Source organism: Carassius gibelio, chromosome B6 (assembly GCF_023724105.1).
Source record: "Carassius gibelio isolate Cgi1373 ecotype wild population from Czech Republic chromosome B6, carGib1.2-hapl.c, whole genome shotgun sequence".
Taxonomy (NCBI): Eukaryota; Metazoa; Chordata; class Actinopteri; order Cypriniformes; family Cyprinidae; genus Carassius; species Carassius gibelio.
In genome coordinates, this window is record NC_068401.1 from 27,023,600 (window position 1) to 27,048,972 (window position 25,373).

A 25,373-nucleotide genomic window follows, 5' to 3' on the forward strand; every position below is an offset into this window, starting at 1 on the left:
GAGACTTGATCGAATTCAAACCAGAAAATCTTGGATGCATCCATATCATAAACATGAAATTCAAGTAGGCTGACTAAAACCCAGCGTATTGCATTTGGCTCATTGGTTTAAAGTTGGTTTTACAGCTCATTGACTAAGCTCGCACATTTTGGCTGGCTGGTTGAGCTTTAAGAGAGGATAAAGTTTTGTTCTGAAGATCTGCCATGCGAGAGCATCATCTCCAAGAGGAAAGATGCTAAATCATCTAAAGAGGCTTTCTGTGATGAAGCCTGTTCGGAGTGAAATACTGAGATTGATGCCACAGAACAACGTCCACAGAGACTGAATATGTTATCAGAGATCAAAAGTGGTCAGTGCAACACATCCTCAAACAGAGGGACTCAACTTTAGAATAATAAAAAAAATCTTCCTCCTTCAAACCTTTGTAAATGCTGTTGTCCTAAGTGGCCTAAAACACCTTTAAAGACAACTTTGATGTTTGTAGAAGCAAGTGTTACTAAAAATGCTTGTAATTAATGAGTATTCACCCTGAAATCGAATTGAAGAGAACATTCATTCACTTTTTCGCGCTTGTTTCTGAGTTGAGAGACAATATAACACATGCATGTTTCTTTTGAAATTCATTCTTCTCAATATTTATATTCCCCTGCTAAAAAACTATTTATGAACAAAGAAATCTCAGCAGGTGGCTATAATATAATGTCAGGCTATCAAACTGAATACAGAAGTAAGGCATACCTTGCTATTTTTGAACTGCTAAGGATGCATTTTATGTCAGAGAAGCTCGTAAGTGACATGAAAGTATCATTATTATTAATAGTCGGTCAGCATTATTAAGTTGTTATTAAAAATCACCATTTAGTTTTAGCTAGTTGAATTTATTTAGTGGCTCGTGAACTCTTCGGAGGTGCTGGACACAGTCTTAGACACTGAGGAATTCCTTCTCGCTTTAATTGCCTTAAAAATGGTCTTTACAAAGAGACACTACTAAGATTTACCCCCTATTTAACTTCTTATTTCCACTGGTTCAAAAGTTAATCGGATTTTTTTTTTTCTAGACCCTAATACGCGCAGATGTGCACAAAATATAGGATCAGGAGGAAGTTCGGACAGATCAGATTTTAACCCATCTTAGATGATTATCATTATGTAAGGAGGTAGCATTAATTATGTGATATTTAGTATAATAAATAAATACAATCGTTTTTAAATAGCTAAATGCATACAACATAAAAGAAGAATTCGCAAAGACTGAAAATATAACCCTGAATCTCTGATTTTTTTCCGATCATATTAACAAAATATGCACGTTTTACATTTAAGGACCAGTTTTTAATTCTAGCTGGTCCCTCTCTCTCTCTCTCTCTCTCTGTGAAAAGAAAAAAAATCTTTAAAAAAGTCTGAAGAAGAGAAGGGCATTATTGTTTTAATCCTCTTACCATCCGTCACTTTAAGACTGTTTTAAAGGCTGAGATGGCGTCTTGTCTCTGTAAATCCTCCAGGCCTGGAGAGATTCTGCCATCTATTAGAGATCTCATTCTCTGCTTCAGTCCCTCTTAAAAACAGCTGTCAGAGGTGGAACCCAAATAATACAGTGAATGCGTTTAGAACAGCTTCCCCTCCATATCTCAGTAGTGCCTGAAAAACACATCTGTGAGTCACAGTTGTTCAGGAGTTTAACTGATAGGCTGTTCATACACTGTAAATTAATTTTTGTATTTTTAAAATAATAAATCACATTTGTTGATGAGCACGGATTGCAATTAGAGCACCTTTTTAGAGATTCAAAAACTGTTAACATGTCTAGATTATTATTTATGATAACAGCTAATGTTGCAATTATTTCTTTACTGATTTAGTCACATATTTCTGAAGGCAGCACAGCAAAGGTCAACACGAACCCGTGAAAACTGCTGGAACTGAAGGTGACGGGAAACCTGTGACTGACAGTGAAATTAACCAATGGGGCTCTTCTGTGATCTCCTCGCGTTCCTCATTGGTCGGTGGGCGGGACCTCCTGGCGCGCTGACCAGGGGAGGCAATGATATTTTTTGAGGACTAACATCAAACTTTCCTCAGAACAGAGCAGCTGTAAACAGTCTCGGATACTTTTGACTTCCAACAGGATATTAAACTACTGACTGGGAAAAATCACTTCTGTTTAATTGCGAAAATTGTCAGCTGAATTGCTGTTGTTGCTGTTCGGAGGAGAAAAACTTCTCGGAGAGGTGAGTAACCACTTTTAAAACTCCTACAAGCCTGTAATGTGAAAATCTACCTTGTTCAAATAAAACAGAAAACTGGGAAATTATCTGTTTTAACTCACTCATATAAAACTTAATCCTCTTGACTGAGATTTTAAATCTACATTTTGTTTTATTCAGTCTATATTAGACTATTTAGGTCCCTTGGTCTTTTTTAATCCGTTTTAAAAATGTAAACCTCATAACTATTTTAACAAACGTTGTTTTATGTGAAGTTGTTCAATTATCTATTACTTAAATTACTTTGGCGGTTGTAACCAAGTCTGGATTATTTTATTCAATTCTGACCTTTTAAAATAAAAGTTAATGTAGATTTTGATCATTATAGATAAATCTTTATTCAATCAATATTCAGTTTAGAAATTATTAAACTGATTTATATATTTATATAAAGTATAATTTATAAATATTAAATATTCATATGTGCATTTATACTGAATTTGCATTAAGCCCTGATTTGTTAAGCAGTGTACAGTGTTTCTCAATGACTTATTAATGTTTTTAAATAAATATATAAATGAAGTCACAAATACACGCTTCCTAATATTTTTGTGACCTGTCGTCTGTCAATCGCCTAATATAATTTTAATCAAAAACTGTTTTAGAAAAATCGTTTCGTGGTGTGGTGACTTGTAAAAAAAAAAAAAAAAAAAAAAAAACACTGTGCACCAAGTGTGGTCAAACACAAACAGCTCGCGCCCCATCATGTCAAACTGGTAATGAAAGCTATTTGCACCAACATTAAACGCGGCCCAACTGGGAACAGCATTTATTAATGCATACATACATCTTCAGCAGAAGCAGCCCAGAGGCGATGAAGGACAGAAAGAGCACCAATTGAGCTTAACACTGGGAGGGCAAAGTAAATGTTTAGCAAAGCACTTTTTGTTCAGCCGAATTAAAGTATTCCCATGTGGCTGGAATATGATTACATTGGGGAATTTAGTGTCAGTGACACAAATGCCACGGGCTCTTTAGTGAGGACTAAATCCTAAACCCTCAGGCTGCTTACACTTATTCTTGCTTCAGAAAATAATAATGACTAATAAAGAGATTAATCCCACTGTAGCCAATTATCATCGATTAAAAGATTAATAATGGAACATCCTTACACTTTCTCCTTATGAAAATAATTTAATTCAATTCAATCTTCTGCTTTTTACTACTACTACTACTACTACTACTACTACTATTATTATTATTAACTATGTCGTCTATTATGACAGGTCAAGGTTTTTTCCTTTTTGTCATTTGACAGATGGATATAGCCAAAAGCATGCCCTCGAGCCCAGTTCTTGTTCAAGAGAATGCGCAACAATTAATACAAATCGTTAAACGTCTTAAACATCTAAACGAATTATTCATATATAAATGCCTACATTTAATTTGATAGACGACCTGTCATAACCCCATCCATCAGAGATTTTCACGGCTGTTTGCAAACTGAACGAAATAATTCATCATCGTTTGTGTCGAATGTCAAGCGCCATCAACAATAAAATGTTTTCGCTCAGTTTGATTGAATTAAAAACGGCATTTTTCCCCATATATATATATATATATATATATATATATATATATATATATATATATATATATATTACATTAAGATTACCTCGTTCTTTGATTTGATGATGGTGAATAGAGACAATTAAAGGCAGATAAAACAGATACATTATAGGCTACCGTTTTTTATTATTTATTAAAACAAAAGTCAGTACATTGTTTACTTAAAAAGGAATATTACGTAGCACTGATTTTTTTTCAATATTCGATACAAATTAAATACAATGGCAAAAATGCGTAAATAAAATATGTAGCTAAATAAAAAGCTCTTAATAAGTAGGCTAACCGTTTTACAATAAACACATGAAGAAAAAGTTGATGAACAGAGCCCATTTTGTTTACGACTGATACAAAACTTTTTGTTGTTGTTGTTGTAAGAGTCTTCTGTACATTTAGTCAAAGACAGCACATGGTAAATATTTTTTTGAGGGGAATACATTTTTTTATTTGAACTTAAATTATATTTTAGGCTTACTATATGCGAGAATTAAATTATTTATGGTAGTCTGTTTAGCTATAAAACATGACATGCAAGTAAAGCACGTGCCGTTATTTAAACATTTAAAAAAAGAGGTAGATAAATTAGGTTAATACTCTTCATTTCTGCTAATAGAAATTACATGATTGAGTTCTCTTCATAAAAATATGCTAAATATGCTTTATAATATGACTATCACTGTAAATCCTTTTAGATGCCACATTGCAACCTCAAAAGCACCATGAACTCATAAGATGATTATTTAAATCTTGACAGTAGCCTAATCATATGCATGGTCTGTCGTTGATCAGAGGGACGCGATGCAGCACTACGGAGTAAATGGTTACTCTCTGCACGCCATGAACTCTCTGAGCGCCATGTACAACCTTCATCAACAAGCCGCCCAGCACGCGCAGCACGCACCCGACTACCGGCCCTCCGTGCACGCGCTCACGCTCGCGGAGAGACTGGCAGGTAAGAAATAATATCCGCTCACCTGAAGTAATGACTGATGATAGATAGATAGATAGATAGATAGATAGATAGATAGATAGATAGATAGATAGATAGATAGATAGATAGATAGATAGATAGATAGATAGATAGATAGATAGATTTACATATTCTGAAACTCACTCTAATTTATCATGGTGCACATGTTCAGACATCATCTTGGAGGCGCGCTACGGCTCTCAGCACAGGAAGCAGCGCCGCAGCCGCACAGCCTTCACCGCGCAGCAGCTCGAGGCGCTGGAGAAAACTTTCCAGAAAACTCACTACCCTGATGTGGTCATGCGAGAACGTCTGGCCATGTGCACCAACCTCCCCGAAGCTCGAGTACAGGTGAGTTCACAGCACGCGAGGACACCAGCCAATGGGGTTAGTCTTCTACTGGAGCCAAAAGTGGGGGGAATAATTAAATGAATGAATTAATTAATTAATTAATAAAAATAATAATTACATATATAATTTCAAAAATCCCCATGCAACCAAAACATAAACTCAACTATGTCAACTGCAGGTTGCTTGCAGAATTATATACATTGTTACACTTTCCACCTTAAGAAGACACACTACAGCCAAAACTATTATTATTATTATTATTATTATTATTATTATTATTATATGCATTGGTTAATTTTGAGATTTTGATTACAAAACAAGTCTTCTTTTAGAATAGTAATGAGAAAACAGTCACACTACAAATTTTGATTTTATGACATTTGATCGAGTTGCTTCAGTAGATTTCAATTACAATGCATACATTTTCTCAAATGTTTTTTCCCCAGAAAGTCAGAAATCTCTAATTCAGCACTTGCATACACTAAACATCACAGTCATTAAATCTTATTTATATTCTGAAGGTATCTACAGAGAGATTTGTTCATGTATAATTTGCCTGTTTTCCCCCTAAAAACATAGTCAAAATGGTAAAAAAAAAATGTATTGATGTTTTTACTGATTGATAGTGTTTTTGGATTAATGGAGTGAGAGAAAGATAAATCTAAAATTCCTTCTTTAAAAACCCTTCAACAAAATGAAGCAAGAAAATTTAACTTGGCTTTATCCAACATTCCAAGTTCTGTTCTGGGAATGTATGCAAATTTGTGCAGACTTTGGGTAGATTTCAGAAAAGTGTAATACAAAACTGTCTTAATGTACTTTGCATAATTAACCAGGAAGTATGGTGATATCTATTAGTTAAGATTTGTACCCTATTTAAATAAATTCTGTGATTGTCAATCTTTAAAGTTTCACAAACAATGATGTCTTCACACTAACAGGTGTGGTTTAAAAACCGCCGTGCGAAGTTCCGCAAGAAGCAGCGCAGCCTGCAGAAAGAGCAGCTTCAGCGGCTGAAGGATGCTGGGACGGAGGGAGCCCAGGAAGAGGGGAAAGAAGAAGCTCCGCCTGCTGAGGCTCAAGCCCCGCCCTCCCCTTCAGATGGGCGTGGCCACACATGTCCCCCTCCTTGTGAGTTGAGTGAAGAGGTGAATGTCACCTCACCGGAACAGTCAGGGGTGGAGTCAGGGAACGAGGACATGACTGACAGAGAGGATGAGTCACTGTCCATCAAAGATGAAGCAAAAGAGGCGGGGCCAACCGTGATGACAGACAACAGTTCACCGTCTTGCAAACCTATCAGCCCTAAATCAGGTATGAAGAACAAATTCCACTGTATATATATATTAATAAATGATCAAATTAGTGGGTTAAAAATGTAAGTTCTTTATTGGCACCTGTGGTTTCATGGAGAACATTTAAGATACAAGGAAACTTTCCATTGAAATAAAGGTTTTTTATTATTAAAATTTTCTTTATACTAAAAAAACTGTTCATTGAAGGGTTCTTTGGGGCTTATCAGTGTTACATTGTCTCCTCTCTCTCCTCAGATGAGCCGCTGGGTTCTCCAGCTCTTCCCTCCTCCAGTGGCGTCGGCAGTGAAGTGGCTCAGACCAATCCCTACGCTTCATCTCCTCTCAGTCTGTTCCGTCTGCAGGAACAGTTTCGCCAGCACATGGCTGCCACCAACAACCTCATGCACTATCCTGCCTTTGATGTGACCACACCGTCCTCCTTACCCTACCTGGGCATGAACGTGAACATGGCGTCTCCGCTGGGATCCCTCCCGTGTCAGCCCTACTACCAGAGCCTGTCCCAAGCCCAGCAGATGTGGAGCAGCCCCCTGCTGCAGGGCTCCGGTGGTCTACCGGCCCTCAACAGCAAAACCACAAGCATCGAGAACCTGCGTCTGAGGGCCAAGCAGCACGCTGCATCCCTCGGCTTGGACACGCTTCCAAACTGACCACTGATTCATGCAAATCAATGCATTTCTGCGTCAACGTCTTGTGTTCGGGATCCACATCTCATTAGTGTGCTCAAATCAACAGCTGGAACTGTTTCATTATTATAGCATGGCAAAAGTGGAAAAGTTTGGCTGACTTGTAAGTGTATTGGTCCGGCTGCATGGCAGAGGTTTTAACTTTTCCAAACAACCCTGGCTTTGCACTTTGAAACGTTAAAAAAAAGCACATTAATTTGTTTCTGTAAATAGGCTTATTCAGGTCCACAGCCTTGGTAGAAGGTTAGTGAGGCCTCCTGTTTGAATATTTAAAGAGGTTTAAATGTCTTCACTGTCTCTGGATGCGAATGGATAAAGGCCCTGCAAACATCAGAAATACTGATGCTCCTGACGTCATGCCATGTGTTTTGTCGATTTAAAGTCTATCGATATCTCTGAATTGTTTAAATAAATGTGAATAATTTATCAGTGAATTGAAAGGGAATAAACCACATATACCAACTGAATGTGTATCAGTAATTAGTGGATTCTGAGCTTTATTGTTTTAATTATTGAGTCTATATTTCAGATTTTATATATGTTTTCCTTGTCTATTGGGGCTAATAATTTATTGCACATGCAATTTGAAAGTTAGACTTTAAAAAGTCAAAAGTTTAAAAAAAGTCATTTTCTTACATATCCACAATTTAAACAAAAAAATATCTATAGCTATCCTTTAGATTTCTGTGATAAAAAAGAAAGAAAACGGACTAATTAAATATTTAAAATTAATAATAAATTACTTAAATTGCCCTGAAAAGCAAAAAATCATAATTAGTGGTCTATTAAGAAAATGATGAAAGTAGATGGCAGGATTTATCTTTATCCTCAGTGGAAAAACAACAGATCACTGACCTAAACTTAGGTTTGTTTTCACTATGATTAGATTTTTAATCATGGTCCTTTTTCATGTTTATTCCCCAAAATAAGTGTTTGATATGCACTGCTTTACACCATTACAAATAAATGGCAACTTAACCTGGTTAACACACAAATTAAATGTTTATGTGCCTCCTCTGTCTGGCCTTGTCCCGTCTTTCACATCCATGCTGATCTTGAGAACTGATCCAATGAAAAGCTTAAAACACAGTGGCAGAAAATGAGTCCATCAGCCACATCCACCTCAGCGAGACCGTCACCACCCACCTGTCAGAGGTTTGGCAGCTCTGCGGCAGAATTCACACAGTAAGCAGATTAACACGGGTCAGGATACCAGTGGATTAAGTTGAGGAAGAACAGAGGAGCGGAGGGAGAAGACATGTCACCTGTAAACAGCCCATACTTTATATGCTGGCACTGCAGTGCATTTAAAAAGTTGGATTTCATTCAAATTCCAGAAAAGGGAGGACAAAAGACAGGATCTTTATGGAAAGCTTAATAATGGTTAACATCTCTAATGTCTTGGTTCTCAAGTGGTTTGTCACAGACAGCGGGGGAAAAAAATGCTAAATGCAAACAATAAAATGTGATTTACTAGTAGGTAAATAAAATATTTTTGGAGTTGCTAACATGAAAAAGCTGTGTGACGAAAAAATCATTTAACACAAGTATGGTCCAAGACAAATGAAATAGAGGTTCACGTTTTTATCACAACAAGGATAAACATGGTTTGTGTGGTGAATTAATTTAACATAAAAGTCACTTTTAAAAAATTTAAACATTAATTTTCTTATTAAATCTATGCCGTTTTAGTAATTGTACACATTTAAATGAAAATAAATAAATAAAAATGACAGTTTTCTAATTCAGTCTATTCCATTTTAGCACACATATATATACTCTTTACCATTTTAGGTCTCATGAAATATGGCTTATGTTTTTAAACCATTGAAAGCCATTTTCTAAAAATTAAACTTTAGTTTTATTATTCAGTCTGTGCTATTTTAAGTAATTGTACACACAATTAAAAATACATTCAAAGGAAATCCAGATAATTAAATAAATGTAAATTTTCTTATTTAATCTGCTGTTTTAGCGATTGCACACATTTAAATAAACAAAATGAATTAAAAAACAATTTTCTAATTAAGTATATACCATTTTAGTAGTTGTACACATTTAAATAAAAATATAAAAACATTTTTTTTTTCTAAAACATCAGTGTTATGTGCACTTTTTTTTGTTATTCTCCAACATACAATATGTGTCTTGAATTAAAACTGCTTAAGAGAACCACTGCTTTAGTGATCATTAATGTAATTATACCACAATAAAATGAACTTGATGCCAAGTACGAGATGTCAAATTTCTTCTTTGACAGTTACAACCAAGGTTTTAGTGTGTGTGTGTGTGTGTGCCGTTTTTGGGTTGGGTGCTTTTTCGTCTTTACTTGTGTGTGTTAAGCTGTTGAGGTCGTCTTGAGCTCTTTGATGTGTATCAGGGTTGTGCTCTGTTATAGGGATTTTCTGAGTTGACAGCTGCTTGAATATGTGGCGGGACTGTGATGGCAGTGGGTTAAAGAATGCTGGGAACAGGATTAGGATCATATTCTGGCAGTGGCTGTCAGTTCATCAATGGGCTCAGGTTCCCCAGTGACAGCTCTCCTTTGCTGCACGGCTAAGACCTTTAGAAGAGCCATAAAGGAGTGTGAAAAAGGGCTGTTTCAATGGCACGGTATGAGTTTTGTTCTAACCTTGCTGGGTGTGCATAAAGTAGAGAAGTCAGGGAATATCAGAGGGGTGTGTCTGATTTTAAGGTTGGAGACATTGCATGAAGTTTATTAGTTAAACTCCATCTCAGTGGGTGCAGATCCAAGAAAAAGGTTTTAAGGGGTGACTACACTGTTTAAATTGTGCTTGTTGTTTTCTGCTGCTACTAAACTGAGAGGAGATGAAAATGAATCTTCAGAGCTGAAGGTATACTCTGCTTTCGCCTATCTCACTTTCATAATTGGTTCTTCTGGTGTTTAGAAATAATAGTAATATCCTCATTGCCTCACTGTGAAAGGACAAACAAAGATTCTGAACACTGAACAGGTGCTATTTACATATCAATATGGGCAGTCTTGTATTAAATGTATTCATCTAATGTAACAAAAGTCTGATGCAGTTTTACTATATATGCTTATTTTGGAGGGGTGAGGAAGAAGGGCCCGACAGTACCAGCATTTCAATTGCATTTAAAGATAGATGTGAACAAAATGCAAAAATGGATTTAGGAGTATGTGTGTGAATAAAAAGTGTGTCTGTGTGTCCTCAAAAGTTTGAATTTTCTGCTTTTTTTTCATGTAAGGTCATAAAATGTCTTCAATATCTTAAAGGGTCTAACAAATTACTGTCTAAATACAATTGGGTCCAGAAAACAGAAATCACAATACAGATTCAGAGCAGTTATTAGTATTTTGGTTACACGACAAACTGTAGCCTATATGTTTTCATTTCCAGAATTATAAAAAGAAAATGAATTGAAACAGTTCAAAAACTTATTTTGTATTCATTTTGCTTGTAAATGTCTCCTTTGTCTTTTTATCAACATTTTTTGATACATTTTCATTTTTCAAATTTGGAGCACGTGGTTCTTAGGAGAAATGTGACCATCAAAAATTATGATGTTATAATAGGTTTATAGCACACACACAAAATAAATTCAAAATACCAAGATAAATTATTTTTCTTACAATATGACAGATTTTATGCGTCTTGAAGGTAGGCTACATGCTATAACAATTGTTTAATGATGCACTGTAAAATAAAAAAAATTAATGATAATTCACTGAGAATAATTTATTCCATGCAGAATTGTCCGAAAATACACGGTTTACAAAGATAAGACGTGCAACAGGTCATGTGATCTCAACAGGTTTGCCTCCAAGAGGTGACCCGCTCCTGTAAATAAAGCAGCATTTATATGCTCCTAATATGACTGAGTGCACCTATAAATTCAGACAAAAAGGAAAAAATATTCAAGTAGCACAAAACTGAACGCGACCACTTTTGCAAAACAGTCTCCGCAGGAGTGACGTGAAAGATCAAAGTCCTCCGCCGCTCTGCGTTAAGACAACAGAAGAAGCCGCTCAGCAGAAAGTCATTCCTCACTTCAGAGGTTTAAAAGCAGATCCCCCATAATTCCCCTCGACAGGATTCTCACTTGAAAACTCTGCAAAGCGGCGCAGTCTTCCCCTTCCATCATCTGACCCGCCCGAAGACTCGCTCTGCCAGCCCTGCAAAACAATACTTTCACAATACCACCGGACTTTTATTGTCGCCGAGGCGTTATATAATTCCAGGAATTACTGACAGGCAAGGATATGTTAAATCCTCCTCTCCTCTTCCCGAGAGTGGATGAGACAGACTCGGCGAGCAGCGGCTCTCTGACTCGGTCTGTAATCCCGATACGCACTGTCTGCATTTTTACTGTATGTGTTTAAGCGCATTTGCAGAGCATTTATCTCCCCAATGTAAACCAATTTGGCTATAAGGGCCTCGGGGCGAGCTCACAGCCGAAGCAAAGAAAGGAAAACTCAAACGTAGCAGAAGCGCGGGTGGGGGGTGCTGTGACGTAGAGCTAAAGAAATAAAAAATAAAAAAAGAAGAAAAGTAGCAGAACGGCGCGAGAGAAAAGAGAATCCTGTCCAGAGGCGATGCTTCCCGTTTGTGCAATAAGAAGCCCAAAGCCGCCAAAACCTGATTCACTGGACTGTTGAATCACAGAAATCTTCACAATCATCGTTATCCCATAATCCTGCTGTACACGGCGGCCAGACACACTTTTCAACATCCAGGCAGGTGTCTGTACTGAGTGAAACATTTACACACAATTTTATCCACTGCTTGTAATCGCAAAACTACAATTTTTCTTCAGAAACACTAGTCACCGTGACTCTAGGGCCGTCAAATTCCACTTTCATGCAGAATGAAGTCAAAATCACCTGCCTGTTACTTTCTAATCTGTCATCTTTTTACTCACCATCACTTTTTTCATACCGGTATGATTTTTATTTCTTCGGCTGAACCAAACAGTTGATGGTCCCCTTTGACTTTGACAGAAATATTGTGAAAGTCAATGGCTATATCAGCAGCTGTTTGAAACAACATGAGGGTGAGTAAATGATGACAGAATTTTACAATGAATAAACCAAATCCTATAATCACATGTTTTTATTTTTCTCAATACTGTAACTGCATAAATGATACTGATCAGTTGCAAGAACTACAATTATTACTCATTCCAAAGAATGATCTCCAACTACTTAAGGAATCGAGTAAGTTGGACACAATTAATAAACAATCATGCACAAACAGAGGAAAATCTTTTCCCACCAAAATATTTGAGTATATCATAGATTTTTGAGAGCTGAAGACCTTGGTTTGCTCTTGTACAGATGCTTTGTGTGAGCTACAGACTGTGATTTTGCTCTGTCTCAGTGAACAAATCTTTCTTTTGCATCTGATCTTTGGATTTGAAATGCTAATTTTGTCAGACCTAATTTTATGCCATATAGTTGTCTCTAAGATTTCAAATACCTTTACTGTCACTTTTGACCAATTTAATGCATCCTTGCTGAATAAAAGTATTAATTTCTTAAAAAAACAAAAACAATCTCGAAACCTTTGAAAGCAGCATTTTGTTAGTATCAAGCAACATCCGATGTTACGTCTTTTTTTGTTTTTATTTTTTTAATACTTTGCAGGTCAGAGTTAGAAATAGCATCCATGTCAACAGTGAAACATCAAAGAGAACAATAAAATGAGAGGAAATCATAAAGTCCCTAATGAGTTTCCATCCTTGATGTAAATGAAGAATGTAAAATGTGCGCAAAACCCAGAACAGACAAATATTTACATTACATCGGAGCTGATGGCGTCATGTGTCATTAAGTCCAGTTAAAGCCTTTCCAAGCGAAGTCATCATTCAGGCCACAGAAAATGAGTGCCGCTCATCTCATAACGACAGCCAAGCAAGGACGACGCTTTTCAAGAGAACATGTTATGTACAGCTCTGATTCATTTTTACTTTAATGAATTTGTGTGGCATTAAATTATACAAAATGATACAGAAATGAAGAGATGCATTCCAATCCTCATTCAGTCTTGATGAAGCGGCATTGCTTCTAAACCGAGTGCAAATATTCACGTCTCATTAAACATTGTGTGAAATTATTTAGAGTTTCTTGTTACTTATTTAAGGTGTGCAATTTCAGCAGCACTACTGTATCTTCTCCAAACATTATTGTGAAAAATAAAGCCTGATTTCACATCGATTCTTCCCACCTGCCACTGCTGGACAAACATACAAAATGGTTTACTTATAGTAACTTCAGAATATTAATCTGAAAAAAGAAAAAATATTTTAACATTGAAAGAATAAGTAAATTAATATTATTAAGTAAGTAACATTATTTCTTTCAAAACCTTAACACACAATCACAGTGACAATCATTAGTGACATTAAATGTTTTTTATTATTATTATTATTATTATTATACAATGGTAAAAATGCATCATACAGAGTTAAGAGTACCAGAGTTGTTCTAAGCTGAAAGCATCATTATCAGCTAAAGCTTTTGATGAACAACTTATATGATCTGTGAGTTACCTAGAACCTCTCTGTGGATGTTCCTGCGGTCACAGATTCAGTGCAGGTCTGCTCATGATTCACCCGAGACTGAACCGTTGGCAGCACACAAACATATACAGCAGAATTTCAGTCACTAAGGTTTCTTGGTGAGTTTGCTCTTGGCTGTGAGCTGTTCCACCTCTCTCATAAAGCGCAGACACATTTCATCCTGCCACGGCAGAGACACACACTGCACGGCCACAGGGAGACCAACACCACCCTTCACCGCCTGAAAACACACACACACACATTTGCATCTCACGTTTAATAATGCAAAATTCATTTTAAATCAATTTTGTTTTTAGTTTTGTTCATTATCAGAATATCAACAGACATGTATGTTTTCTATAATCCCCACGATACTATAATATGCAATATAAAATAATAAAATAAACTGCCTGAATGTTGCTATTGAAGTTTAGGCTTTTAAATGCACTGCATCTGACATTCCATCTTTAAAGATTAATTTAAATCTTTAAATTAAGATTTGATCTTTAGTTTTTTTTAAGTGAAGATGTTTTGATCATAAGTTCAAACTAAAGGTTTATTTTATAGTTATTGGCCTTGTCAAGCCCTAAACCCTCAAACAAGTAATCCATTTTTATACAAAAGCCTTTTATGGTACATAATAAACATTTACTGTAAAATAAACTAGTCATTTCTACATTTCTACAATGACAATTAAACCTAAAAAACATTTTTATGTTATGGAGATGACAAAACATGCTTGGAAACATTTATTATTATTGAGTGTTATGGTATTTATAAAAGAAAAACAAAGCTTTCAGAATATAAACAAAAAAACTACTGGCATTATGCAAGACTGTCATCTTATATACTTAGGACTGGGGTAATAGTTAAAAAAAGGGCATGGAAAAACAAGTTTTTGATGCTATTTAATTATTATTATTATTATTTTTTTTTTTTTTAAGAAATTGCGAAGCAAATAGTGCAGTCCCCTTATATTAGAATGACTCAAAAATACACAGTGTCATATACAACTTTAATATACTGTTATAATTGCAGTATATTTTATATATACTTATAGTTGAATAAAATGTATATGTCAGCCTGCCACTTTCTGGTTCATTCTTTGTAATCGTGACTATACTGCCTCCTTGTGGTAGTCATGCATTCAACCCACACAGTACTATATTTTAAGACTAAAAAAACATATGCATTTAATGCAAATTTACCTCAGTGGTCTTGCACTGTGAAACCGTACCTTAATGAAGAGTTTGTCCCACACATCCCCATGGACACCCTTGTAGTGACGGAGCTGTGCCTCGTCCTCCTCCGTCACTGTAGACACGGTCACGGCCCCAGCAGGGAAGTTCAGCAGGTTGTACAGGATGGTGTAACTGAGAGCACCTTCAGAGCGGAGAACATTTACTGCATCTAGGCGACTGATACTGGCCTTACACAATGCTTGAAATCATTACGGTCGAGTTAATTATCACAATCCAGTTTTTGACCCTTTTTAAGTAAAGGAAGTATAAAATTGCCACATAGGTAAGGTAAGATTTTAATCCCTCACTTTTACTAGCTCTAATTTAATTTCCACATGTAGAAAGCAACTTTATAAAAAAAAAAAAAACTAATAATAAATATCTAAACTCAACCAAAAATGACAGTTGGCTGAAAATTGATTCTTCATTTGAACAGCTGTGGAGAGATTCAGCACTGCATCACTTGGATGGATGCTCTGCAGTGAATGGGTGCCGTCAGAATGAGAGTCCAAACAGCTGATAAAAACATCTGAACTGAAGTGAAAAGCTGTGTGTTTGTAAGAAACAAATTAATCGTTAAGGTTGTTTAACTTTTTCTTTTCACAAGATGTTATTGTGATGTTTTTATCAGCTGTTTGGACTCTCATTCTGACGGCACCCATTCACTTGCAGAGCATTCATTGGTGAGCCAGTGATGGGATTCTACATTTTGCTAAATCAAACCCATTAACATTTTCGATGGCCTGCGGCTGAGTAAATTTTCAGCAAATCTTCAATTTATATTCCTCTAAAACCATTAAGGAGACAAAATCAAAACTGACATCTGACTGGCCAAAACTGATTTTTTTCCCCTTGTAAAATTCAAGTAATGCAGAGGGAATCAAAAATAATGAAACATAAGATGTGGTGCAGTTGGTAATGTAAATGAGGTAAGACATTACTGTTGAGACTCCCGCAGTAACGGAAATTGTAAGCTGGTCCAAGCATGGGACACAACAAAACATCCACATTCAGTCTCCTCCACTCAGCTATCACCTCCTGGATGTATTCCTGCAGATAAGAAAACAGAAAAACGTTTACAATCACGTCTGGATAAGAATCACTTTTATATTCAGCATTTGCCAGTAACAGAAATTTGCTCAATTCAAGGGTGATGTTATACACCCTCACAATAATGCACTTGGATGAGGACACAAAACAACACTGTAAACATTAAAGAGCATGTATACTTTACATTTGATCAGGCACAAAAGCTGAAGAATGGGGTTAATTTGGCAGAAAAATGTCCAATTTAGAAGTTGAGGAAGCTGTGAGGTATGTTTGTGCATGACCTATTTAGCAGATCTTCAGACTCTTTGATGAAAACTGTGCTACAGCTATTGGTAGAGTAAGGATATGCCAATGTGAAGCAGCCATGTACAGTAGTGTATGTTGGTTTTTAATCAGGACAGTTTTTAATTTTTTTCTAGGTTCCTGGAATGAATGCATACAGTAGCTTACGTATAATCTAAGCAGTTCATATGGCTGAATGCATTATAGCAGGGGTGTCAAACTCAATTCCTGGAGGCTGGAACCCTGTAGAGTTGAGCTCAAACCCCAATTAAACACACCCGAACCAGCTAATCAATCCTGCAGGCTTGTTTGAAAACTACAGCAAAGACCATTGAGACTCAAAGGTCTCTTACAGACCCCACAGCTCTGTAAACATCATGCATTTTGTGCCTCCAGCTCTTGTTCCCTTGATAAAGTTGATAATCATTTGTACAGTTTTAGAGTTGATGAAACAACTTAATTTAAAAAAATCTATATAATAAAAAACTACCTCAATTTTTGCATGTTGTCTCCACAATTCTGCCACAGACCTTAAACAAAAAAAAAAAAACAGTTAAACAATTTATGCCATTAAATGAAAAAATGAAAAAAAGTCATTTTTGAGGTTTCGAAAGATAAATCATTAATTAAAAAAAAAAAAGTAGTTTTTTTGTTTTTTACTTTTGGGGGTGAAAATATACTTCCATTCAAAGGTTTGGCATTGGTAAGATTTTTTATTTTTTTTATGTTTTGAAATATCTTCTGTTCACCAAACCTGCATTTATTTAATCAAAGACACAGCAAAAACACTACTAAAATTGTAAAACTTATTTAAAACCTGAATATAACTCTTAAATGTAATTTATTCCTGTGATTCAAAGCTGAATTTCCAGCGTTTTTACTCCAGTCTTCAGTGTCACATGATCTTCAGAAATCATTCTGATATGATGATTAGCTGCTCAGGAAACATTTCTGATTATTAGGGCTGCTTCATATTTTTGTGGAAAACATAATAAAATGTAGTTTGGCACTCTTTGATGATTACATTTAATGATAACTTTTTTTAAACAGTGTAAACTTTTTATTATTATTTTATCAATTGAATGCATCCTCGCTGAATAAAAATACGAATTTCTTACTGACCCAAACTTTGAATGGTAGTGTAAACACATTTATTTCTAAAATTTTTAAATTGTAAATAAAAAAAAGTAATTGTAACTATGTTATTTATGCAAATGAATGAAATAATATCTCTATAACTGACCCAACTCCAAGACTTGCATCAAGGTTTGCAGATAACCGTGGATACTGAAGAGTACAAACATTAAGACCAGTGAAAAACATTAGGTTGAATATACTCTATTCAAGACAACTGATTGCTTAATTAGACACAAATGAGAAGCACTCACAAAAGGCTTGAGAACAACAGAAATGAGCTTCTTTATGAAGCCTGGAATGCTCAAAATATTGGTCTGAGCACGGAGACATGGGTCAACGGGGCCTGCCTGCCTGAAAGCACACAATATACAACAAGCATGTGGTTACTACAGTAAAGATGTTGCGACATTTTCTTCAATGGAGATCTGAACGTACAGATGACTGAAGAGGGTACGACCTCCATCACCCAAGATTCCTCTGATAGTCAACTCATGTAAGGCATGGTAGAGCCGAAGGGGTTGGAATGGAACCAGCTAAAATGTGATCAACATGCCAGAACATCAGTTTTCAAGTCTCTATCACACATGTACAATGTGTTGACACAGCTTTTAACCCTCAAATAACCCTTTAAATCAATCAGACTTTCGTAACCAATTCTTAATCATTATCCATTTTTCTTTTATTCCAAAATCATTAGTACAATTAAGTAAAGATCATGTTCCATGAAGATATTTTGTAAATTTCCTACCATAAATATATTAAAATGGTATTTTTGATTAGTAATGTGCATCACTAAGAACTTAATTTGGACAACTTTAAAAGGGATTTTCTCAGTATTTAGATTTTTTTTGCACCCTTAGATTCCAGATTTTCAAATAGTTGTATCTTGGCCAAATATTGTCCTATCCTAATAAACCACACATCAATGGAAAGCTTGTTTATTCAAATTTCAGATGATTTATAAATCTCAAAAAATATAATTTTTTGAGATTTCAATTTCAAAAAAATTACCCAGGGTGCATCGGGTCTAAAGAGGACAGTAGCATATAAATACCTGCTGCTGTCTGTGTCATTAATACTAATTAAAACACAACTTTAACAACGATTAATCTATATTTAATTTAGACAGTAAACACAATGCAGTATTATCTTTTATGTAATTATTATATTTCTATACCTGAATACTACTATGATATCTTGTTTTATTTTAAACTTTTATATTATTTTTATCTATGCATGTAATTTGTGTATTTGTTCTTACTTTTTTATTGACACTGATGTTGGAACTTTTTTAGTTAGGCTAATAGTTTTTTTCTGTGATACTGAATAAGTACTTAAAGTGTGCTTTACGTAATAAATGGAAAGCAAAGTTACACTGATGCAAAATATTTATTTTCTTGCTGATCCGATCATGACTCATTAGCCTCAATAATATCCAAATACCTTACGTAACAACTGTTAATGCAGTGTGTGTGTGTACCGTGTGCCCCGCTCTCTCCAGCAGGTCCTTGGTCTCCCTGAAGGCCCTGGCCATGCTCGGAGACGGCTGCAGATACCCGTCGTTCTCATAATAACCAATCCTCAGGGGCTCTGAGCTCTCATACACCTGTTTAATAAGAGCACAGATCCTGCATTCATGTGACACATCACATACACTGAACAGGAATCTGGTGTGTGGTATTTACTACAGAACCTCTTGGTTAAATGGTATGGGAGGGACGGTGGGGTCCAAGGAGAACATGTCCTGACAGAGAAGCGCCCGCATACACAGTGCCAAGCTCTCGACGTCCCTCCCCAAAGGACCAAGAGAGGACAACACTGAAAACCAACACAATGAGACAACATGATGTTCAGTTTGTGTAGAGTTCAAAACGAGCTCAGCAGGATGATGGATGTGATCTCACCTGACTTTTGGCCTTTGACGCATGAACTGATTCCTCGAACACTAAACATAGATGATTAAAAAATAAAGCAAAACATAGAAGAAGAAAAACTGGTAGATTAAGGTGAAAGTTGAAAGGTGACTTTCCCAAACCCCAAAATCAATGAAAATTAATTGTACTGCTTGAATAAAATGTGACATTATCATGTCAATGAAAATAAGACCTAGACATGTTTTTCTGATATTCAGCAACACATATGCAATTAATGAAGTATGTTTCATTACGTTAGTTGTACAAAACTGCTGCTTTCTGAGTCTGTCATTAAAGGGACAATAAGTAACTTTTTAGGTATTTTATTATCTAAAATCAATATTTTTATTCATAAATATGCCCTCAATGGTGTACAAATACCTATGCCAATGTTTAAACTAATCCTCGTAAATGAAGAATTTATTATCTTTATATACATGGGACGGGTAGGTCGACGGAGGCTTCCATGTAGTTCCGCCATCTTGCAAAACTATAATAGCAGAGAGGGACAAAAAGTACTAAGCCAACGCGTTTCCACAACGCGTTTTCGGTCAGAGCCAGAAACGCAGGTGCAGAGCAGTGAGAGGCGCTTGAAACTGCACCGGCAAGTTTAAAAGTCTGGATTGCATTCTTATTATGGACCATACATATGCCGCGCCACAGGAGAAGAAAACATCGTCGCCAAAACAGTCAAAAATAGAACGTAAAAGGAAACGTGATCGTAGATTACAGAAAACAAGAGTTAATGTCGGGGAAGCTTTTTCTAGGTGGAAAGAGCTAATGCTGGATAAAGATTTCAAAAGAGACGCTGAAGTGGCCAGTTTTCTTCTCGACAGGTAAGTCAGTGTTACAATCTATATTACAATATTTTTTTTATATCTAACAATGCACATTATTCAGAAAATATAACGAATAAAGAAGACATAACTACTGATTACAATATTTCATGTTTTCCACAGTCAGTAATTCATACTGTAACATTCGTTTGTTAGTTGTCATGTTGCAGTTTGTTTGAAATAACACACCTGTTCACCTGAAGGAAAACTCAACGAAGTGCTATTAGAAGACATCCCGTCAAAGCTTTTTGGTACATATCGCCTACCGTAGATGCAACGCACATTTGAAAAAGCGAGGCGCTGGAGAGAAAAATTAGTTTGAATGCAAAATACAATTTCACCACTAGATGGGAGTAATTCCTACTTAGTGTCCCTCTAATAATAAAAATTAACAAAAGTCATATAAAGTAAAAAATAAAATTGTTATATTAACATGTTATTATAGGAACTTTACAATGTGATTCCAAGTGCTCCTTTTTTGTAATTAGGATACTTTTGATTTATTCTAGTTAATAACAGTATTTTATGTGTGTGTGTGGGGGGGGGGGGGGGGTGTTTGTGTGTGTGAGTGAGTGTGCTCTTGTTTTTGTGACATATCAGGACACAACTCTGTATAATGACATGGGTATGACACAGGTATTACAAGGAGAGGGTGACTTATGAGGACATAACCCATGTCCCCATTTTTCAAAACACTTATAAATCATACAGAATGAGTTTTTTTGAGAAAGTAAAAATGCACAAAGTTTCCTGTGAGGGTTAGGGTTAGGTTTAGGGCCATAGAATATACAGTTTGTACAGTATAAAAACCATTACGCCTAAGGGATGAACACACTTTTCACAAAAACAAACATGTGTGTATGTGTGTGTGTGTGTGTGTTATTATTATCTCTCTCTCTCTCTCTCTCTCTCTCTCTCTCTCTCTCTCTCTCAAGAGAGAGAGAGAGAGAGATTATTCACTTGAGTGACCAACTCTGTTTACCTCGATTTAACTATAATAAAAATTGTATTATTAAAATCTGGAGATCTGTAGGAATACAAGTATTAAATTATATTTCTAATAAATACCTGAGCACATGGCTAGTAGTGGCTAAATGAACTATAAGATGGTTAACCCCGTTACTGTTTAATCACACTGCAATATCTCAACATATATTACTGTTTATGATCTACCTTGAAATGACACAAGAGAATTTATAGAGCACTTCAAGATATCACTTGTCAGACCGAATCTTTGAAGCATAACACTTTTCCTCACACAAATGAGATCACAGATGCATACAAACCTTAGCCTCATTGTTGTGGGCTTGAATCCACAAATCCCACAGAAGGATGCTGGGATACGAATGCTCCCACCAATGTCAGTGCCTAGGCCCAGGATGGAGCCGCCTCCTCCAATCAGAGCTCCCTCTCCTCCGGATGAACCACCAGAAGTCTTCTGAAGGTTGCAGGGGTTCAGGGTTTGCCCGTAAATGGGGTTACTGCAGTCATAACTAAAGTACGTACACATACAGAGGGTCTGAGTTGGTAACAACAGTGGTTACAATGATACAAAGCAGATTTCCAGAACCTTCACCGTCTCTGTTCCTGTGTGGTGGAAAAGGCTTCTAACCTCCTGATCTGCGGAGAACCTCTCAACCTTCAAGAAACCACTGAAGACACACCTCTGCTTTTATATTTCTACGTCTGTACTACTCTAGCTGACCCGTGAAACTTGGCATTTGTGATCAAGATCGTTAAAATCAACTTCTACCTCTCATAAAATGTATAATGATTGTGGAGCCCCAGGTGTTTATGACTGGTGTTATATGAACCGTGCAGGGGTCTTATCTTGGGGAAAATCATGGTTTCAGCACAAGTGACATCTTTGATATCACACATTCCCATGTAATAGCTGCCCATAATGCCATAATTTTAACAGATTCCAATAAAAATCTGTTCTGTTGTGCCCTCGGGCTGTATATCTCTGTTCCATAGCAGTTTTGTTATTAATTTGAAACAGTCTATCTTTGTGAACAGCTTAGCTTCATGAATAAAGTTCACTGCAAAATCTAAAATATTTAATATATATATATTCTTCATAAAATAAAAAATCTTCTCACTTGAGAAGACCTTGAGGTATGTTGGTCTTGATGAAGGGGATCGCGCCCTGCTTCTTCAGAACAGTAACCACCACACTGTCCGCGAACGCAGGCTCATCCAACTTACTCACCACACCACAGGAAGTGTCATGACCCTGCTCACACAAACAGGATGTTACATACACCGCAAACAGGAAGACACTTCCCTGAACCCGTCCAACCATCACATTCACCTCATATGCCACATTGTCCTTGATGCTGATGGGCACTCCGTACAGAAGACCTTTCTTTTGAGTGTTGATGTCTTCAAGCTGCGCCACAGACTCCATTAAGATCTCAGTGCTGCAGTTCAGATTCTTGTTCACCTCCAGAGCCTTTGAAGCACACCATCACACATCTCAACTATAAGCATTTTCTAAGTAGCACAGATATATTTGTAGCTATAGCCAAAAATACATTGTGCAGGTGTCAGAATTATAGATTTTTATTTTATGCCAAATATCATTAGGACATTAAGTAAAGATCATGTTCCATAAAGATATTTAGTAAATTTCCTACAGTAAATATATCAAAACTTCATTTTTCATTAGTAATATGCATTGAGAAGTACAAAATTTTTTACTTTAAAGACGATTTTCTCAATATTTTTAGATTCCAGATTTTGTAATACTTGTAAATATTGTAATTTCCTAACAAATCATATTTTAATAATTTAATTTATTTAGCTTTCAGATTATGCATAAATCTCAATTTCAAAACTGTTTCCCTTACAACTAGTTTTGTGGTCTACTAGGATCATATATATATATATATATATGATCCTAGTAGACCACAAAACTAGTTGTAAGGGAAACAGTTTTGAAATTGAGATTTATGCATAATCTGAAAGCTAAATAAATGAAGTATGAAGTATTGTATATATATATATATATATATATATATATATATATATATATATATATATATATATATATATATATATATATATATATATATATATACAATAAAATACAATATAGAAAAAACAATATTATATTCCCACTTTATGTACAATTGAATTAAAATTAATTAATCAGTTTTTCAACAACACCATGATTGCTATTAGCCTCTTTTAAGAGAAGATCTATTTTTTCATAACACTATAGCTGATATTTATGATATAATAAAAAAATATGATTTAAACTATTAGTAAATGTTGTATAGACTGCACAAGATGGCTTAAGGTCTCAAATTTTTGATTGTAAACCTCTGAAGCTGACCATAAACTCATAAATCTCATACATCATTCACATGTTAAATATGGCCGCAGTCACAACCTTTTCCATAAAGGCATAAAGCACAGCGTCTGGCCGCAGGGAGCCATCCTTGAGTTTCCCAGTGAGCTCAGGCAAAGACAGAGACACTATAGAGCTGCTCTCAAAGCCTGGGTTCTGGAAAGATGCGAGAGAGAGAGAGAGAGAGAAACACATCAGAATCAATCTATAATAAAGGAGACTGGGGCTAGTTGTCACAGATGCGTATCTCAATAACTAAATTGTAATGGTAACTAAATAAAGTCAAAAGTTCAATTACACGAATGCTTATTTTCTCTAGCAATGGTTTTATATGTATGTTTCAAAGCATTGAGTTAAATCTGATTCAGTATTGTAATATTCTTGTACTGTTGGTTATATAAAAACTGAAAACTACACCACACTCTCAAGAGTTCAGAAAAGAGTCAGATTCTCTAGAAGTCAGACTGCACTAATAAAAAAATATTCTGTGGTGTGAAGTAAATAATACAGATTTATTGAAGGATTGAATGTCAAACTCAGTCAAAATAACTGCATCTTCCTCTACGGGGCAGTAATACTGGATATTCTTTGGAAGGCTTTAAATAGACACAGCCTTTGAAGCTGAGATGGAATATTGTATATTCTAAAATGAATGCGTTAACACATTCAAATTCAATTCAATAGTCTTCATTCTGACTTACATATGACAGTAAAAGATGGCTGTAAATATTGTTCTTTGAACAAGTAACAAGACGCACCCATTTAAGTTTACATATCAAAATGTGTGCATTCTAAATGAATTTATTTCAACTTCTGAATGTCAAACTCAGTCAAAACAAGTGCAGTATCTTCCTCTAGGGGGCGCTAAACTGCACAATCTTTGTAATGCTTTGCAAGCTTTTTCTATATTGTTCCATTGCAATAAATTTGTTGTGCTATAGTTCTGTAAATAAAACCAACATCTAAATCTTCTTTTATTAACCAGTAATAAGACACACCCCTTATATTTGATAATTATTCTTATACATTTCTCAAGCTATTAGATTTTAGATCATTGTCATGTTTCGTCATTGCTTTATTCATTGTAACAACTTGCCTCGAATAATTTGACAACAGTAGAATTTGCACACATGAGATGCACATTCATAAACACTTACTCTACACTCAATGTTTGTACATCATATGTATATCGCATGAATAATAGATGCATGTTAGTTTTTATACCTGCATTTTAAATTGTTGCACTGCTTGCTCAGCCTGTTGAAGTGATTTATCTCGTCTTCTCCGTGCATTTAGTATTTTCTTCTGAATCTTCTGATAATTTCTCCATTTCAAGAAGAGATATAATGAACCTGTTGCGCAAACTGTGGCTGCAATCACCGAAGTCCAGTTAATATCCATGTCTGATATAAGATGCTGCATTTTTAAGCCGTCCATCACAGCTTCTCAGTTTGCTGTGATCAAAGTGCGAAGAGTAAAGTCAAATTGTCTCTGATAAAGTACTCTCATGAGTGTTTAATAACTTAGGTCATAGTTAAAGAGTTCAGAAGAGTCCACACTAGAGCTCCAACCTTCATTCCACTTCCTGTGCGAATAGAAATCATCCCTTTATAAGAGAAAGATTACAAACTGCGCTTTAAACCGGTGATATCCGTGTGTGTGAGTAGGCAGGTAGTATAACTAACATTTGCATTTAAACATTATATATTTCAGCTGCTTTTATTTCGTGTTATTGTATTTGGTTCAACTGACGTTCATCCTCCACGCCACCAGATGGCAGCAAAACATTTAGAAATGTAACGCTGGCAGGATTTAAGACCCTGAAAATGTGATATAACTAATTTTGAGTATTAGCTTCGAATACAG

General features: G+C 35.7%; 2 protein-coding genes across 3 annotated transcripts; one reads left to right on the plus strand and one right to left on the minus strand.

The window, feature by feature from the left end:
* The first annotated feature begins 2,084 nt into the window (after positions 1-2,084).
* dmbx1b (diencephalon/mesencephalon homeobox 1b) lies at positions 2,085-7,691 on the plus strand. Its single transcript, XM_052559737.1, has 5 exons — positions 2,085-2,228; positions 4,620-4,782; positions 4,973-5,151; positions 6,093-6,465; positions 6,702-7,691. The coding sequence occupies exons 2-5, from the start codon at positions 4,629-4,631 to the stop codon at positions 7,112-7,114; spliced, it is 1,119 nt and encodes a 372-aa protein (XP_052415697.1). The 5' UTR covers positions 2,085-2,228; positions 4,620-4,628; the 3' UTR covers positions 7,115-7,691.
* A 5,840-nt stretch (positions 7,692-13,531) lies between these two features.
* LOC127959780 (vitamin D3 hydroxylase-associated protein) lies at positions 13,532-25,260 on the minus strand. 2 transcript variants are annotated; one of them, XM_052559159.1, is made up of 15 exons: positions 24,732-25,260; positions 23,550-23,663; positions 22,467-22,607; positions 22,255-22,388; positions 21,439-21,645; positions 19,308-19,348; positions 19,097-19,221; positions 18,884-19,009; positions 17,839-17,936; positions 17,655-17,754; positions 17,510-17,553; positions 16,757-16,796; positions 15,876-15,984; positions 14,931-15,076; positions 13,532-13,934 (listed from the first exon to the last, which is right to left on the minus strand). In XM_052559159.1, exons 1-15 carry the CDS (start codon positions 24,942-24,944, stop codon positions 13,800-13,802), a joined length of 1,773 nt encoding a protein of 590 aa, XP_052415119.1. In that variant the 5' UTR covers positions 24,945-25,260; the 3' UTR covers positions 13,532-13,799. The 2 variants fall into 2 exon arrangements, with proteins under 2 accessions (XP_052415119.1, XP_052415118.1); XM_052559158.1 differs by lacking the exon at positions 23,550-23,663 and having other exon boundaries at positions 24,732-25,256.
* Between the last annotated feature and the right edge of the window lie 113 nt (positions 25,261-25,373).